Genomic DNA, 15,878 nt, shown 5'->3' with positions numbered 1-15,878 from the left:
GGGCAGGTCGGTGGGAGCTAGCTGTTCATCGTCTGTATTTGTCTCGACGGGATCATCAGGATTGCTTGAGGGGTCATCGACATCGGTGGGATCTCAAGCGGGGATTCTGGCATCGGATCCGTCGCCGTCAGTGGGCTGAGGGTCATCTACTATGACTGTTGGTCCATCATCCACTGGGTCTGGGGTATCTGAAGGAGTGTCTGGTCACTGTCAGTGGGAGTTAAATGAATGCTTCAATCAAGCGCACCGCCATCTGATGGGTTACTAGGGTCAGGAGCAGGCACATCTGCGGGATCTGTCTCCGCAGGGTCGGCAACAGTAGCGATGCTGTCACCTTCGGGCTGAGGTTCTGTCTGACTGAGGCCTCTCTCGAGGAGCAGACCAAGTACGAGGCCTTTGAGCAGGCGCATGGTGACGGTGCCAAGTCGGATGCAATCACAAGGAAGAGAGTGAGTAGAGTACAGAGGGCAATGGCCGAGATCTCTTGTGAGGCTCTATTCTGCTGACACCGTAAACACAAGATTTGGCCATCGCCTTATATACCTTCATGCTTTCAGCTCGGTAAGCTCCCTCTTCCCCTCCCACAATCTAGACCCGGCAGTAGGGCCCTGGTTTGAGCTTGTCTATGCGCTAGTAGCCAAAGCTGAAAATGCATATTCCCATCACCCAATATGCTTTGAGGCACATCAGCCTTATGGGGCTCTTGGCAGCGCCAACCAGACAATATTGGGTGTTTTTAAGCGAAACAGGAAAGCCACCTCACCGTCTTCTGACACATTATGACCCAAACTGTCACGGAAAAGAGGTTAATTCAGCTGATATTGGCAAAGCCCGCAATTAGACATTTCTATTGACACAAAACAATGTTTTAAGCTTGCCTCCGCCTCCTCGGAGATTGAATCTACCGGCGGGGGCAGTGAGACGCCAAAGTGCGCCACGCTCAATGCTAGGCTGAATCTCTAAAAACAAGGTTAAACAGGCTTCTTCGCAGCGACTCGCAGCGGGTGAGCCTCAGTGTTGTAAACAAACAGATTCTCCCCTCCCTCCAGCACGTCCCATTCGCCCTTGTTCTCCGTCTGGATCAGCCACATGTACTTGAGTGTCTCGGCGAGCATGAAGCTAGCCATGATGCCGCCGCGCACTCCGTCGCCGGACGGAGAGAGCACGTTGTTGATGCTAGCGAACCCCCCGCCAACGCGCATCGTCCTGTTCTGCGCTAGGGTGTACGCCCACGCCACGTCGCGCCAGTACTGGTCGTGCGTCTTCTGGTACGCGTAGTACCAGCTCTCCACGGCCTCGGGTGCCTGGCCGCCCGCGAAGGCTCCCTCCTGGATGAAGAAGCCCGCGCGCTCGTAGAAGAGCGTCTGGTTCTTGTTCTCGGGCTGCGCGAGCTCGCTGAGATCCCAGCTGTAGAGGGTTGGGCCGATGCCGGATGCTGTGTAGCGGTAGCCGTTGGCGCAGTACTCGCTGAAGGAGAGGCCGTAGTCGAGCCAGTCTGGGCGGTCTAGGGCTGAACTTCCGAGAATGAATGAGCCGCCGATGAAACATGCGAGGAATTCGGTGTAATTGACTTGTTGTGTTCCAGTGAATGCGGCTGCCATGGTCAAGTCGGGTCGCGATGATGGATGAGAGATGAGATGCTTGATGGTAGAGTCGGCCGCCAGAGTAAAACGCTCACCGTAATGGCTGAACCTGTCTGGATCGTAGACATACATCTTGATGAGGTACTCATAGGCTGAGTCATTACCCGACGTCCATCCACCGTACTCATCGAGAATCTCACCCGTCTTGAGACTAAAGCGACCTCCAGTGAGACCAGGCCAGACCTCAGAAGATGGAGAAAGCCAATAAGACTCAGCGCGATTGGCCAGTTTACCATATTGAGGATCGCCAGTGAGATCCGAAAGGTGCTGCCATTCAAGAACAAGAGTACCCATAGCAGCTAATCCTGCGTAGGCAGTTCCATCCTCAAGGCTGTTCTCATCGGTGGATGTCTGGTTCTCGATCCAAAGTGACCCGAAAGGAATTCCAGAAGGTGTATCAAAAGCAAACTTCAACGTGTCGGCTAGTGTAGTAGCTTGCTTGAGTAGCGCATCGACATTATCCTTGTTGACTTTGAGATGCTTGAATGGTCCCTTGAGAAGATCATAGGCGCTCAACAATCCACCCAGATATCGAATATTGGTCTCAAACAAACTAACAGACGTAGGTTCAGGCGTGTTCGTCTTGGTAAAATTGATAGTCGGGATAAAGTCCAGAATAATCTCGACAATATCTGTCTGCTCCATCAAAATCGCAGTGTCAAGACCATCAACGGCAGTGACGCCCCATCCATTACGATCATCCGAGTAGTTGCCATACTTTGGTCTCAAAGAATCATGAGGAAACGCATGCTCATAGTATCCATTCCACGCAAAGCGAAACATATCAATGATATCATCCGCGCGCTTCTTCTGGCTGGGCTCAAACCCGGTGTAGTCATAATGCTTGCCGCGCTGTTTGGGATACCGCAATCCCCCGAGTTTCTGCTCAGAGATGGGTGTAGAAGGTGAAGCGAGTGCAGATAGCACAAAAGTGCAAAGAACGAGTGAGAACAACATCATGGCTTGAAGGAGTGAATGCCACATGCTCAGAAACAACAGACCGGGCAGCACCGCATTTTAACCCAAAGAGAAATTCATTTGCATGTGCCAATGCTCAAAGTTACTTTCTTGGTGCGTTGCAGATATAATTACCGCATGTTTATCATCATGTAGCATTGTTGCAATTGTGCCTGAATTGAGCAGATCAGCAGGGGAAATTGAGTTTAATGCGTTAATTAGGACCATGCAGATGCGACTGTAAGTCGGCAGTTGTCAAAGCACCACTCGAGCTTTGACTTTCCGACGAACCCTTGAGTTAGAACCCTGCAATTTCGGCATCATCGGAAGTTTTATGTGCAGATCATGAGAGTTAAAATGCTTGCCGTAAATAATGGCTGCAACTTCGCTCCCGTAGTCATGGTCTGACAATTGACCAGATTACGTGTAAATGGAACGGTGATTTCGAGATCTGAAGATCTGAATGCTAGCCAAATCAATGACGATATAGCCAGGCATCTCTCGAACTGTGATCAGTCATGGATCGAAGTTTGGTTGCAAAGATGTCAATCATTACCTCAAGCGGTTCTGAGACTTGGCTGGCTAATTGCCCGACCAAAGGATAAATCCTGTAGATGGAAACATCAAGGATGAATGTCAGGGACCTTTAAATTTTTCTTGAGATGCAGATTTGGGAGATCAGACTGCGCGGTCCGAGCGGCTCTGTTTTAGCCAAAGGTCGCTCAGCAATATTTTAAGCTAGATACCATGACAAGGACGACGACATCTCAAGGTGTTGAGATGCCGAGAAGATAGAGGAGCCAGAGACACTTGCTTTGATAGGAGAGAAAGAGATGCATATCATAATCGCACTGGCATTGCTTCCCCGCTCCAATATATGTCTGACAGTCTGGCGCAGACGTTGTCTTCTAAATCAGCACTGGATCGATCACGTGGGCTACTAGAAGATCGTAGCATCCTTCCCGTCCTCCACTCAATCCCGCATTACATCTCTGGCTTTGCAGCATGACCTAGGCGTGGTTCATAGCAATGTTCGTATAGTGTATGACACGCAGATTCATGGGCCAGGATAGGGCGGTCGTCACGGCTCTTGGCTCCAGCTCCAGATTGTCCAAACTCCGAAAATCACAACTGCAGAAAATATAATCATTGAGATTATACGTTCTGTCGTTGTGACGTCAATTCTGGTGTCATTTTCGAAGGTAGTAGTAGGCGGGACGAGGGGCTCTGTTTCAGGTAATGGTGGCCCGGCGAACGTTGTATTGTCCGTATGGTGGTGGTGCGGCATTTTTGAAGATAGATAGCTCGAGACGTCTCCATGCAATGCGGGTGAGAGAATAGAGATAACTTGCAGATTATCATTTGACTGACTGACTTGCCTACCTTATCTACCAGACCCCAAGACCATGTGCTGCGCCCTGTGGATCACCGGGGCGCAGCCAGCCAGTCGGAAAGATGCAAGGCACTGTCCTCGTGATCAATATAGAACACTAAAATGCAGAAATCGATTGTTGACCTGCTTCAATGCGAGCTGAAGCTCAGCCACGAGCCAGTTAGGACAATAGTTGGGGTCCGTATCACTTACTCAGGTCCAGAGACAGTCATCCGCTTAGGCGCAGTACTATTCGCGTAGGTGGCCACCTACTCCGTTGAGCTAAAATTAAAATGGAGACACTCATCTGTGCCCTTAGAAGGAGTCGTGCGAGACTAGAAAATAAATATTCAGGTCTAATCTAACACAATGGACGGGGTGAGTCCAATACGTGGTGGTCATTTCCCGCAAAACAAGAGGTAAACCTTTCACTCGGATTGAATCTACCTATAACTGGCTTCAGGGCCAAGAGGCAAGTCCTATAATTGATATAACCACACAGAATAGTAATGGACATATTGAGCCTTTCCACTCCAACTAGATAGATAGTACATAGAAGATATAATCTTGTGCATAGTGACCAAGCATCAAAATCTTAGGGAGGGAGGAGTACGACCGGATCTCTTATAAGCTCATGTATAGAACATATCTACAGCCTTCAACATCTTGACCATACCTCCTCCCCAAAGCCGAACAGCGGTTACAAGCAACAGCATCTCAAACCTAAGCACATTGGCCCGAACCGGGATCAGCACTATCAAGAGATTAGCAAATTATCCTCAGAGGCAAACAGTAAGATCAAAACTTACGAGAAATCCCAGACAACATTGGCTCCTTGAGGGTTGTCCTCCCCCTGTTTATAAGAAGACCTGCCCCCATGATCACAGCCGTTGATCTCCCTGTGGAGTCGGTCGGTACAATCAGCCGAGGAGATTCTGAACCCATCCCCAATCACGTTTCCACCGACCAGGACGGTGAAATCGGCCTTCTTCAAGGTGCTCAGATTGACACAGAAGGTCTTGAACTCTCCGCGCTTATAGTCACTCACAGCCAAGCTGCCGTCGGTGCAAAGACGCTGGGCTGCTTCTAGTGCGGTGAATTTGTCTCCGCCCCAGGTTTCTCCAGAGCGGTGGCATTCTCCGCTGGCCGTGGGGATGGCAGCTAAGAGGGCGGCAAGGAGGAATGATGGGTAGTGCATTGTGGATTGGGGACTTAGGTGTTGACTAGTAAAGGTAAAGGGTGAATAGAAGAGTCAAGAGAGAGATGGAATAGGCTTGTAGTTGGATATGTGTAGGAAGTAGCTTGATAGTGTTCCAGTCAACAGCTGCGGGTTCTCTCATTTATAGCCAAGTCGATGAGTTCCTGGAAGGCTATGATCTATGAACCCTCTGCCTTGTGTAAGTGCCTTTGAAAACTGACGAATGAAAGAGGCGTTTATCCGAGTAAACGAAGGATTTACAGGCATGATGACTAGAAACCTGTTTTTCTAAATGTGTAAACATTTTCGCCCCCAGAAACCGGATGCGAAGCCCAAAGTGATGACCAAGGACGATGATATCCGGTCAATGCAGCAGATCACTGCCGTAAAGCTATTTTGAATCGCATCGGTATCCCGCCCCAGTGGGACCAAGCCCCAAGTAACGTTGTTCAATCTACGTAGTTAAGCTACGTCGATGAAATCCTTTGATGGGGTTCTATGCTGCTAAGCCTTCGCGGGCCGTGCCAGTCCGCTTACGCAGCCAATAAGGGCGGATAGATTTGAGTTTCCCCTTAGCGCTTATTCACTTTTAGCTTAATTCAGAAGGTAAATCTTGCCTTGGACTTCAGCTTGAAGATGCAGATCCTCTCGTATACGATAGAAGGATCTTGACCCTCATGCTTCATGAGGAGCAGAAGGAAGAGTCATGGACGTCATGGAATGGGGGCCGCATTAACAAGATAAATTTAACTTCAAGAATTGACATCACAACAACTATAAAGCTCGAGAAAGTCTTTATCAATTCACACATAACTTATCATTAACAAGATTCTTCTACTACCAATCATTATTATATCTGCCACAATGAAACTTACATCATTTCTCATTACTATCGGGGCATCATCCGCCGCTGCATTCCCAAACACCCTCCACAAGCGCGACTGCCACGAATCAGGCGTAACCTGGGGCGCAGAGAAATTCCTCGCTCTCCAGACTGCCCAGGAGTATTGCGACGGGAAAATCAACCGTCCCTTCACTACCGCCGGCCAGTACATCAATAAGTGTGTCAACCTGAGCAGCAACAAGAAGATGGACTTTTTCCTCCGCTACGACTCCGAGATTCCAGCTGATGGGCCTCCGCATGCTGTTGAGAAGAACTTGTGCACTGAGTATTTCCATCGCGAGATCAATGGGTGTGACCATGGAGGAAGGAGTTCGTACCCCGCCACTGAGGGAGCTGGTGCTCTTACTTTCTCGTGAGTATTGGTATTCTATGTGCAATGATTTAAAGATGTTAACGACATATCTTAGGGCGGACCCGAACGAAGGGAACTGTGCATAGGGGTTTGAGACGGGTAAGGATTTCAGTTGGTTATTATAAGGGTTCTTGGTAGAGATCCGAGGAAGTCCTGAACGAGGGTGATAGTGTGCTGTAGTCTATTTATATACCAGTCGACAGAGGTAGTCAATGCTTTGCTTTCGTGTTTATCTTAGTAATGTCGTGGTTGAGAAAGTGTCAAGGCAAACTTGTCGGTACAAGACACGGTATTTATACAAGTAACTATCATTAACTAGAGACTCAAAAGCTCCTGGGTCCACTACTTCTCCTCAATCATTCCAATCTGGTGACTCTGCCCGATAGCCCTCTTCGCCTCCTCCCATGAATCATCACCATACAACTGAGTCCTCAAATAAGCCCACGTAACCCGCTGCATAGCCGCCAACCTCTCAACACCCTCATCCTGACACTCCTTAGCGTCCCATCCACTAATACCACCAAACCCATGCTTTCCATCCTTCACCTCGAACGAAGCTTTAGGTCCTGGCGAAAGCTTATAAGGATCGTTATGCCAGTCTGCTCCTCGGTTGGTGAGATGCGGGCTGACGTCACTGTCACCCCAGAAGACAAGACAGGGAGTCGTCATCTTGGAGAAGTCGATGTCTAAGAAGGGAAGCATGGATTTTCCGTTCTCGGAGGGATCGTCACTTGCGCCGATGGCACCGAAGAGCACGCCGGCTTTGATGCGAGGATCAGCGACCTTGAAGGTTTTTCCGTCGCGAGGATCAGTGTTAACGGCACCGAGGAGGAGAGCAGAGGATAAAGAACCGAGAGAATGTCCAACAACAGCGATCTTGGACTTATCCAGTCTTCCTTTAAGGAGAGGAACGGTAGTCTCAATGGTATCAAGACTATCGACGATCTGAACCAAATCCTGGGCGCGAGACTCCATGAATAGTTCACTGATGCTCTCAGCATTCAGCTCAAAGCCTAGTTGTCGAGAGCTCAAGTGCGTAGGTTGAATGACGACAAAGCCATGGCTAGCCCACCAATCGGCAACAGGGCCATAGCCTTTAAGGGAGGAGAGATAGTTGCTTGGGCCGTGGCCGTGGGAGAGAACGATAATGGGGAGGTTGTCTCCGTTGATGGGTGCTGTGACTTTGAGGTCGAGATCGACTCTGCGGTCTGCGGAGGGGAGAATGACTGGTGTGAAGGTGATGATGGGAGAGGCAGAGTTGACTGGGATGTCAGCTGCGCCGCCGATGAGAGAAGGGTTGGGAAACTCCATTGTAGTAAAGATTTGAATGTTAAACTTAGTAGAGATGTAAATGCGTTTGTACGATGAACTTGTCTGTAGACATTCTCATCTACTGCAAGAGAATCTTCTGTCTTATATATCCAACATACGCCTTCTAACATGACGATGATAGTATCTTGACCAATCAGAGATCCCTTTCCCAATCCAGTATAGTCTCGCTTTCGGTGCTGTGATTCGCTGGGTTTAGCGGTCTTTCATCGGAGAATGCTATTTCTCCGGCTCTTGCTGACGCCGTGCTTGTTTTTCGCATTCATCCCCGCTTAACATAAACTCCAATTGGGAGTTAACGCGGTTAAATATGCGGAGGTAATGTTAAGGCCGTTGGTCTTATTGATCTTGAGTATATTGGTGCTTTTGTATGGAATGCTATTTGTGTCATGATCGGTAAGCCGTAGGCTGGTCTGAGCGACTCTATCCGTCTAACTTGGTAACGCGTCAGGGCTTAAGGCTCTAGTTCAAGGAGTGAGTAACACTAATCTGCTCATCTCCTCCACGACCTCCTCGATGAACTCTAGGTGTGATATCTCAGCGACTGTGAGTCTTTTGATGGGAATTTGTCTGATCAAACGTGTAAAGCCTTGCAGCAGCTGAATTCTTTCGTTCCCTGGGTCCGATCGGTTAACTAGAAGCGCGACGGAGAAGATGGTTGAGATTGCAGTCATCGGATAGAAGATGATGACCCTATACCATGTCAGCTTTTGTCGTGGCGGAACATTAGAGCCGCGGGACAAGAACTGCGGGACAAGAATACGCACCAGAAGCATTCATGGGCCAGGACAGGCAAAGCTTTTTCCAGGTAGATCAAGATAGATCTTGAGGCGTCGACGAGGATCTGGAAGTTTATCCTATGGCCGTCGTCTATCAAGCTCTCGATGGGTTGGTCTGACTGGAAGATTCTGCATCGGGCTTGATGAATGAGAATAACGCAGTGGTGATATGACAACCGGAGCATGATGGCCTGCGTATTAGTATGAGCATCAACAGGTGTCTGCTCCAGGAACGACAAGGTCGGCCGATGATCAGATGGTAAAGTCACCCTCCAAGCTTCCAGCTCTTCGTCTAGATGCCGAATCCTCCTCAATATTTCGGTTTCCGATAGTCTGGAGGCGCGCAATGAGTGGAGGTCATTGTAGATCTTTGACTTGATGACAGAGAGTCGAATGTCCCATGGATAGAGTGGCACCGTATAGGAGCTGCGACTTGGACATGGGCTGGAACTCAGGATATTGGAGCTCTGCATTTGGACGTAGTTGGGAGGTAGCGTGAGATCGCAGTGATCATCATTGATGGTAGATGGTTGGCCAGTCCTGTGAGATAGGTCTTTGTCAATGCAGTAGCAGACCCAAAACAGGTCACGTATATGGTGAGAATTCCTGTGCTTATCGTAGTCACCTGAAGAAGAAGGGTATAGATGGGCTCCAAGTTGAATCAAGAAGCGCGAAGTCACTGAAACGAGGAATGATGCGGATTCTAAATCTCCCATGAAGTATTTATAGATCATCTGTACAGTCACGAGTCAGGCCGATTTGCTAAATTGGAGAATTGGTACTTACGAGCATCATCAAAGACTCAAGCCCGTCGACCCTCATCTCCCGTAGAATCACGGGTATCCAACCTTCTATCTCTAGCGCATATCGTTGACACCAGCAACTAATCTCAGCCATTTCGTCGCCCGAGTCAAGGCCAAAGATGTCGCTCAGAATGAGTACCCCGTATGCACAACACTTGGCACTGGTGGCATGACGTTTAGGGATAGACGTGTATGCGAGAGGCAAGGTCCTCATGGTGAAGCGTTCGAGGCATAGCAATGGGAAGACGAGAGACTGGGTAGATGAACAAAATCGCGCGGCTAGCTCCTCGACGATCCGACGGTCGGGAAGGTTTAGAATCTTGTGGTTATCGTTTACCAAAGGGGGCCTGATGGAGCACAGGTAAGGAAGACGGTACTTGTCGATGATACTTGATGAAATGGTTGAGCCTGTCCTGCTTCTGATCCATTGTTGACCTTCGGGGCTGAAGAGTGGATTACCATTTACCAAACGCAAGCCCTCTAGATAGGTTGGATTGCGATCATAAGCATCGCTCACTGACAAAAGCACCCTCAATTAGCAAACGAAAAACATGATGCGACATGAAATATTCTTGCCTCGAGGAATAAGTTCCCCATCATCTTGTTCAGACGAACTCAGCTGGCAAGGTGGTGATGCGGAGTTCGAAATCCTTGAAAGCCGAGATCTGTTGCAATGAGTCAGTAAAGAGCCGCAATCTATCGTCCGAGGACTTCGTATACCGAAGTGCGGGACCCCCTGTCTTTGCAGCTTCGTTGTAGGAACACGTCAGGCCATGATGTTGGCAGTAGTCGCACTGCGGTACAGCTCGGTCACACTGGATCTAGACACGAGTTAGCAAATTAACCTGTTGGCAAACTCCAGAATTGGCATAAGATCATTCGATTCAACGACTGAGAACCGGCGCCGCGGCCTGACTACTCAAGCACGGAAGAGACAGCGGAGCAAAACCCACCTTCTTCCTGCGACACGAGTCGCAAGCCCGCGCTTTTCGACCTCTAGTAGATTTCGGCATTACTATGGGCTGTTACTCGTTAAACGCATGTCGCTTCTGGAGAGGGATGATAAGTTGTGTTGTACTAAGCTGGGAAAATTTATGACTACCAGCCATCGCGCCTCGGGTTTTCCGAGGCGGCAGTTGGACGAATCGGCGCTAATCGGGATGAGCCGCCATCCGAGATAGGTAACACTTCAGAACCTGTTTACCCAAATCTGAGAATTAGACATTGCTACAAGGGAAATGACGAGGTTGATGACCTGTTAGTAATTCGTCCATTACTCCCGGTCTCCGGCATTCTCATGAGTCCGGCACTGGTGGACACTGAGCATCACGAATGCGCTGACTCAGCGGGAAATTAGAAGGGTCTATGACATCAATGTCGCAAAATTCCGATTGAAGCTCGTGAAGTTGTTGCAGAACTCCACTGACTGTGGAATCACTAATATTTCCAAGATGATCTATAAAAGGTGCATCTCCCACTGGAATTCCCAAAGAGTTATCCGTACAGAGTCTATCATTAGAGACTTCACCTAAATTCCAACCTTTAAAACCTTTTAAACCATCTCACTATGACTCAAGACAAGAAGACTGTGGTCGTTATTGGTGCAACAGGCCTTCAGGTACGATTACCGACCCAATTGGTAGGGAACAATCAAGTTAACGACATTGCCTACTTAGGGAGGCTCTGTTGTCCGAACACTTGCCAAATCTCAGGATAGGTACAATATCCGCGGTCTAACCCGAAATGTCTCTTCCCACAAGGCCGAAGCCCTGAAGGGACTTGGCATCGAGATGTACCAAGCAGACGTCGATGACCCGGAAAGTCTCCGACGAGCCTTCCAAGGCGCTAACGTCATCTTCGCCATGACAGACTTCTGGCAGCACATGTCCGCTGCCAAAGAGGAAGAGCAGGGAAAGCACATCATGGACATAGCAGCTGGCCTACCTCATCTTGAGCAACTCATCTGGGCCAGTTTACCTGACGCTAAAGCTATCTCGAATGGGAAGTATCCTCATGTCTATCATTGGCAGAGCAAAGCAGCTGTTACAGATTACATTCGGACCGAGAAACCTGCTCTATGGAAAAAGACGACTGCAGTGCTGTTTCCGAATTACTTTGAGAATTGTCTTACGCAGCCGCGTACTTATCTTCCTATCAAGGTTCGTTGTCGTATGGACTTAGCGGTGGATGTGTTGACATCGGGATTAGCAAGATGATGGGACTTATTTGAGATCGTTTGTTCTCCCTGAGACAACTCCGCTTCCGAATGTTGCTATCTCTGATACCGGCAAGTTGGTCCAGTATATCCTCGATCATCCTGACGAATGTCTCGAGAAAGAGATTGCATTCTATTCTGAGGCGATCTCAGAAGGTGAAAAGATCAAGTCCATGGCATCTGGTAAGTACTCAATCCAGCTAAAGACACCAAGAACGAGAGCTTCACATCGCTGACTTTGACAAGCATATGGGATCGATATACGCTACAACGAGCTCTCTTCTGAGGAGTTCCAATCCATTCTAAAAAGCAAGATGGACGACACGTGCGCTTTGGACTTTACAGAGCAGTTGCTCATCTTTCGGGACTTCGGCATGATCTATGCTCGTCCTGAGTTCGTCCAAGCTAATGAGGTAAGCTTCTCCAAGGATTATGTATCTGAGGGTTCGTATCTCTGATGCTCTATCCAGCTTCCTGGCCTTGATCTGATGAAGTGGGCGGATTTCATGGCTGCCCATAATCTGGCTGAGTATATGACAACCAGCAACTGAGGCTCTTTTCTGGTAGAAAATGGAGAGAGGCTGTTGGGTAGATAGATATAGGGATAGATTCGATAGACCGGTTAGTGTTTTCATATGCGAGTATTGGTTCTCCTCAAACCTCTTGTCCGAATTCTGTTTTTTATTCCTTGACTAATGTATTCTCCCTCTTCTACATGTTGCGGTATAATGTTCGACAGAATGTGAGCCAGATGTGTTATTTGTAGTTGGGACTTATGGCTGATAGTTTAAATCAGCAACCAGAGCTTAGTATCGTAGTTGCTTACGTCCAGTATTAGGGCAACCTTTGAACTGACCATCATATCCTTAAATGTATTTTATTAATGACTGTGAACAAGAGCAGTCATTGTTCCTAACCATCGTACTGACGATGCAAGTCAGGACAGTCATCATCAGTTTCAACCTCCTCATCCAAGGCCTCAAATACATCGTCGACAGACACGTCGCCAGTCTGTTCTTCAACCTGCGTTTCCCCTAGGCCCTCTATCCAACATCCTTTGAACGGATCAAACTCAGACTGTTGAGCATTCTGGCGTGGTTGATGGCTGATAGCTTGAGGCGCCATGGGTAACTGAATCTGATGTCGAGGTCCTTGGGGATTCGTCTTAACACGGATATCGACGCCTTTTTCCCAGCCAACCTCATATAATTTCGCAAGCGAATAGATCTCACCCCCATCATCTGGAAGCTCAATAAAGATCGCCTTCAGACATGGAAGCTTATTCGAGAGTATTATCCGCATCAAAATATCCTCCTCCATTTCCATCGACGTGATCCCCGCGGAATTTCCCAATATGAGGACCTCGAGGGAAGGAGGGAGATAACCGGCGATCGCCTCAGCGCAGTCTTGGTGCTTACTAGCATCTTCCCAAACTTCTACCACCTCCTGAATTTCGCCGTCACTCCAAGGAAATATGTAGTAAGCACATGTCAGAAAGTCAATCCTCTCGACGTGAATCTGGCGCAGATTTGTGCACTCGCTTACTGAAATACCACGGCCAAGCTCATACAGTGTGCAACTATATCCTAGAAATTTGGCAGCATCGTAGATCATGATACTTTCGAGCGACTCGCGTTGTTCTTGAACCATAAACTTTAACTGTTTGTTGACTTGGTAGGAACTAAGCAGACCGACGTGTATAGTGTATGATTTAAGAGCTCTCGGCGCTGCGGCTAGCTCCACAGTATTGACGTAGTCGCATCTGTCTTTGAGATACAAATTTTCTACGCTCGAGCATCTGGCCGGCAGCGCATCAGCTGCATCTCGAAGACTGATGGTAGTTGAAGGCTCAAGTGCTCTGTCGTCACCAAGATGTCTGTTTGCAGCAACCACATCCTCACCATCGATCTCGGGACGATCTCGTGGTCGCAGTCCTTCAAAGTACAAGGATCTAAGGTTTGGAAGTTTCATCAAGCCTGTGAAATAGCTACAAGGGTAGCAGAGATATCCCATATCGTCGTCAAGACAAGTCTTTGATGTTAAGCCTACGGCAACATCTCGGAGGCTTTGAAGACCTAGAGGCCACGAGCTATCAAGCCAGCTCTTTCCCATAACGAATGTGAGCCAGTGAAGACCTCGACGACTGTGATATGTTAGATGCTGACTTGGCTTTCATGACAGAGTCTTTACTTACCTCTCAACCTCGTCGTATCGGTTGTACATGAATTTTAGGCTTTCTAGCTGTGGACATAGCACGATAAGAAGCATCTGCATGACGCTATCGCAGCCTCGCTGAAATTCTACGCGTGCCAAGTCCACCACGTTCTCTGGTAAGCCCAGTTCCTCCCGCATGATTTTCAAGTAGTGAGCTAGTTCCCAACGAGGAATCACCCATTCTAAGCACGGTGCTTTCTCAAAGGCATGCCGTCGCCTTTGCCTTGGGGCTCCAGCTTGTTCAGCTGTTTTGCGCAAAGACCAAGGTCTCCATTCGGTCCAGTCCCACCTCGGTCCCCAGAGCTCAAGATGTTTGACATGCCAGGCGTCGATGGGGCTGGTGATACCAGAGGCGCTGCGAAGAAGGGTGGGGATAGTTGAGGGGTCAAGGTCTGAGATAACAGAGAACTTTCGATGGGCCTCTCGATGATGGGTGAGAGTCTTTTTCGCGCACTTGAAGAGATGACTGCATGCGCAGGCGAGGTTTAGATGTGAGGATGGGTCAGCACGGTCGATGATGTGGGTGATGAGCTCAGTTGGCAAACTTGAGAGCGTAGGAGAGGGCATTTTGGGTATGACTGGGAGAATACGATACATGGAAGGTTGGGGCTAGGAGGTGTTGTAAGCCGACAATCTCTTTTATGTCTCCCTACCTATCCAAGAAAATGTCATCTGCAATTAGGCTGCCATTGCCAAGAAATATTCGGCTGATAACCCTTTAGGTTAGCTTATGTGTCAGGTGATATATGATACCTGCAATTACCAGTTCTTTAATTATTAGGAGTTGATATTGGCTACAAGGAAAATAGAGTCTATTCTGCCTGAACGCGGGAAACTGCTAATGTGTTGCTTTGATCAAGTTGGCTTAAATTTATCCTGTAAGGAACTGAACCTGCCGACCAAGTCAAATGATGGAATTCCCCAGTTCATTCTGCGCTGACTCAGCGCAAAATCTCAGTCACGTTTCCTCGCGGCCTTCGTCGGACTTTCAAACCTGGAGAAACAGCGAAGGACATACGGAATCCCAGATCGGGAAATATGGTTACATAAGTGGCGTCCTTTTACATTGATCTGGGGCCATCATCATGTTGAGATTGGTGGAGCAACGTGACTGGTGCAGTTATGCTATCATATCATGCTGTCTCTCTCACAGCAAGGTCTCTCGCCCTGGGAAACAACTTGGCAGTTCAGAATAAGACGGGGTCAAAGGAATTCCGAACGCCGAGAGCTTGGCGGCAAATATGTTGTAATTGCGGCTGGTTTTGGCCTGTCATCGTGTTAGCTAGCTATGCCGTGAAGACCAATAAGGCGGAGTAATCCCACGAAAGACTGCAAAGGATCGGGTGATCTTGGCTAGAGAGCTGAGTGAGTACCCTAGCATATAGTGGTATATAAAGAGCCACCAGCCCTTTCTTGTTCATTCATCTACACTTCTGCTCTCACAGCATCCCCAAACATCTGGCCATGGCCACCATTAGCAATTCAGACTCCCTCCCCAGTCTCTTCCAAGACTTCATTGCCAATCACCAAAACATTAAATTCTCATTCCCCGGCGATGAATCATGGACCGATATCACGAAATGATTCATCAAAGCTTCCAGCTCTCCGAGCATCGTCGCTAGACCCCAAAATGCGTCACACGTACAGGAACTCGTTCGTTTCTGCGTCTCTCACTCCGCCGACTTTGTGGTTCGGTCAGGCGGGTAGGTGGACGGGGCATTGACTATCGATATGCGTGACATCCAATACGTGAATATTTCAGAGGATAAGAGGACTGTTCAGATTGGGGGAGGCATCATCACACGGGAGTTGACAAAGGCTTTGGATGCTGGCAGCCTGATTACACCAACGTGAGTCAACACCACGGTTCAGGCTGATGGTTACTAATGAGAGCGAAGGGCACCGAATGCTTCGGTTAGGTATGTCAGTTGGGCAACGCTGGGAGGCTACAGCCCTTTGTCTACCAAGTATAGCATTGTGTTTAAACTTATGATATATTAATCTTATAAACTTAATTAGCTCTATATTCTCTTAGCTATTAAAGCTTCTAGTTACCTAGATATAACTTACCTTATTAAAAGTATTAATACTTTAATTTTTTAATTTAATTTA

The 15,878-nt window shown here is 48.3% G+C and overlaps 8 protein-coding genes across 8 annotated transcripts; 2 read left to right on the top strand and 6 right to left on the bottom strand.

Moving 5' to 3' along the window:
* Window positions 1-93: 93 nt before the first annotated feature.
* FTJAE_14199 (uncharacterized protein) lies at window positions 94-410 on the bottom strand (the record flags this gene model as incomplete). The annotated part of the gene is made up of 2 exons (XM_037347408.1): window positions 94-200; window positions 248-410. The coding sequence occupies 2 exons, from the start codon at window positions 408-410 to the stop codon at window positions 94-96; spliced, it is 270 nt and encodes an 89-aa protein (XP_037198799.1).
* A 561-nt stretch (window positions 411-971) lies between these two features.
* Window positions 972-2,603, bottom strand: FTJAE_14198 (mannosyl-oligosaccharide alpha-1 2-mannosidase; the record flags this gene model as incomplete). Its single annotated transcript, XM_037347407.1, has 1 exon — window positions 972-2,603. The coding sequence occupies one exon, from the start codon at window positions 2,601-2,603 to the stop codon at window positions 972-974; it is 1,632 nt and encodes a 543-aa protein (XP_037198798.1).
* Window positions 2,604-4,695: 2,092 nt separating this feature from the next.
* On the bottom strand, window positions 4,696-5,170 carry FTJAE_14197 (uncharacterized protein; the record flags this gene model as incomplete). Its single annotated transcript, XM_037347406.1, has 2 exons — window positions 4,696-4,726; window positions 4,782-5,170. The coding sequence occupies 2 exons, from the start codon at window positions 5,168-5,170 to the stop codon at window positions 4,696-4,698; spliced, it is 420 nt and encodes a 139-aa protein (XP_037198797.1).
* Window positions 5,171-6,034: 864 nt separating this feature from the next.
* On the top strand, window positions 6,035-6,512 carry FTJAE_14196 (uncharacterized protein; the record flags this gene model as incomplete). The annotated part of the gene is made up of 2 exons (XM_037347405.1): window positions 6,035-6,426; window positions 6,482-6,512. 2 exons carry the CDS (start codon window positions 6,035-6,037, stop codon window positions 6,510-6,512), a joined length of 423 nt encoding a protein of 140 aa, XP_037198796.1.
* A 256-nt stretch (window positions 6,513-6,768) lies between these two features.
* On the bottom strand, window positions 6,769-7,737 carry FTJAE_14195 (uncharacterized protein; the record flags this gene model as incomplete). The annotated part of the gene is made up of 1 exon (XM_037347404.1): window positions 6,769-7,737. The coding sequence occupies one exon, from the start codon at window positions 7,735-7,737 to the stop codon at window positions 6,769-6,771; it is 969 nt and encodes a 322-aa protein (XP_037198795.1).
* A 485-nt stretch (window positions 7,738-8,222) lies between these two features.
* On the bottom strand, window positions 8,223-9,551 carry FTJAE_14194 (transcriptional activator Mut3p; the record flags this gene model as incomplete). Its single annotated transcript, XM_037347403.1, has 3 exons — window positions 8,223-8,448; window positions 8,523-9,268; window positions 9,321-9,551. The coding sequence occupies 3 exons, from the start codon at window positions 9,549-9,551 to the stop codon at window positions 8,223-8,225; spliced, it is 1,203 nt and encodes a 400-aa protein (XP_037198794.1).
* A 1,353-nt stretch (window positions 9,552-10,904) lies between these two features.
* FTJAE_14193 (uncharacterized protein) lies at window positions 10,905-12,103 on the top strand (the record flags this gene model as incomplete). Its single annotated transcript, XM_037347402.1, has 5 exons — window positions 10,905-10,955; window positions 11,014-11,496; window positions 11,546-11,735; window positions 11,799-11,965; window positions 12,023-12,103. 5 exons carry the CDS (start codon window positions 10,905-10,907, stop codon window positions 12,101-12,103), a joined length of 972 nt encoding a protein of 323 aa, XP_037198793.1.
* Window positions 12,104-12,464: 361 nt separating this feature from the next.
* FTJAE_14192 (uncharacterized protein) lies at window positions 12,465-14,333 on the bottom strand (the record flags this gene model as incomplete). The annotated part of the gene is made up of 2 exons (XM_037347401.1): window positions 12,465-13,695; window positions 13,747-14,333. The coding sequence occupies 2 exons, from the start codon at window positions 14,331-14,333 to the stop codon at window positions 12,465-12,467; spliced, it is 1,818 nt and encodes a 605-aa protein (XP_037198792.1).
* Window positions 14,334-15,878: the final 1,545 nt, after the last annotated feature.

The sequence above is a fragment of the Fusarium tjaetaba genome (assembly GCF_013396195.1).
Source record: "Fusarium tjaetaba strain NRRL 66243 chromosome Unknown NRRL66243_c0000607, whole genome shotgun sequence".
NCBI classification, from domain to species: domain Eukaryota; kingdom Fungi; phylum Ascomycota; class Sordariomycetes; order Hypocreales; family Nectriaceae; genus Fusarium; species Fusarium tjaetaba.
The sequence above is the reverse complement of the archived record's forward strand: the minus strand, read 5'-3'. Positions and strand labels throughout refer to the sequence as shown.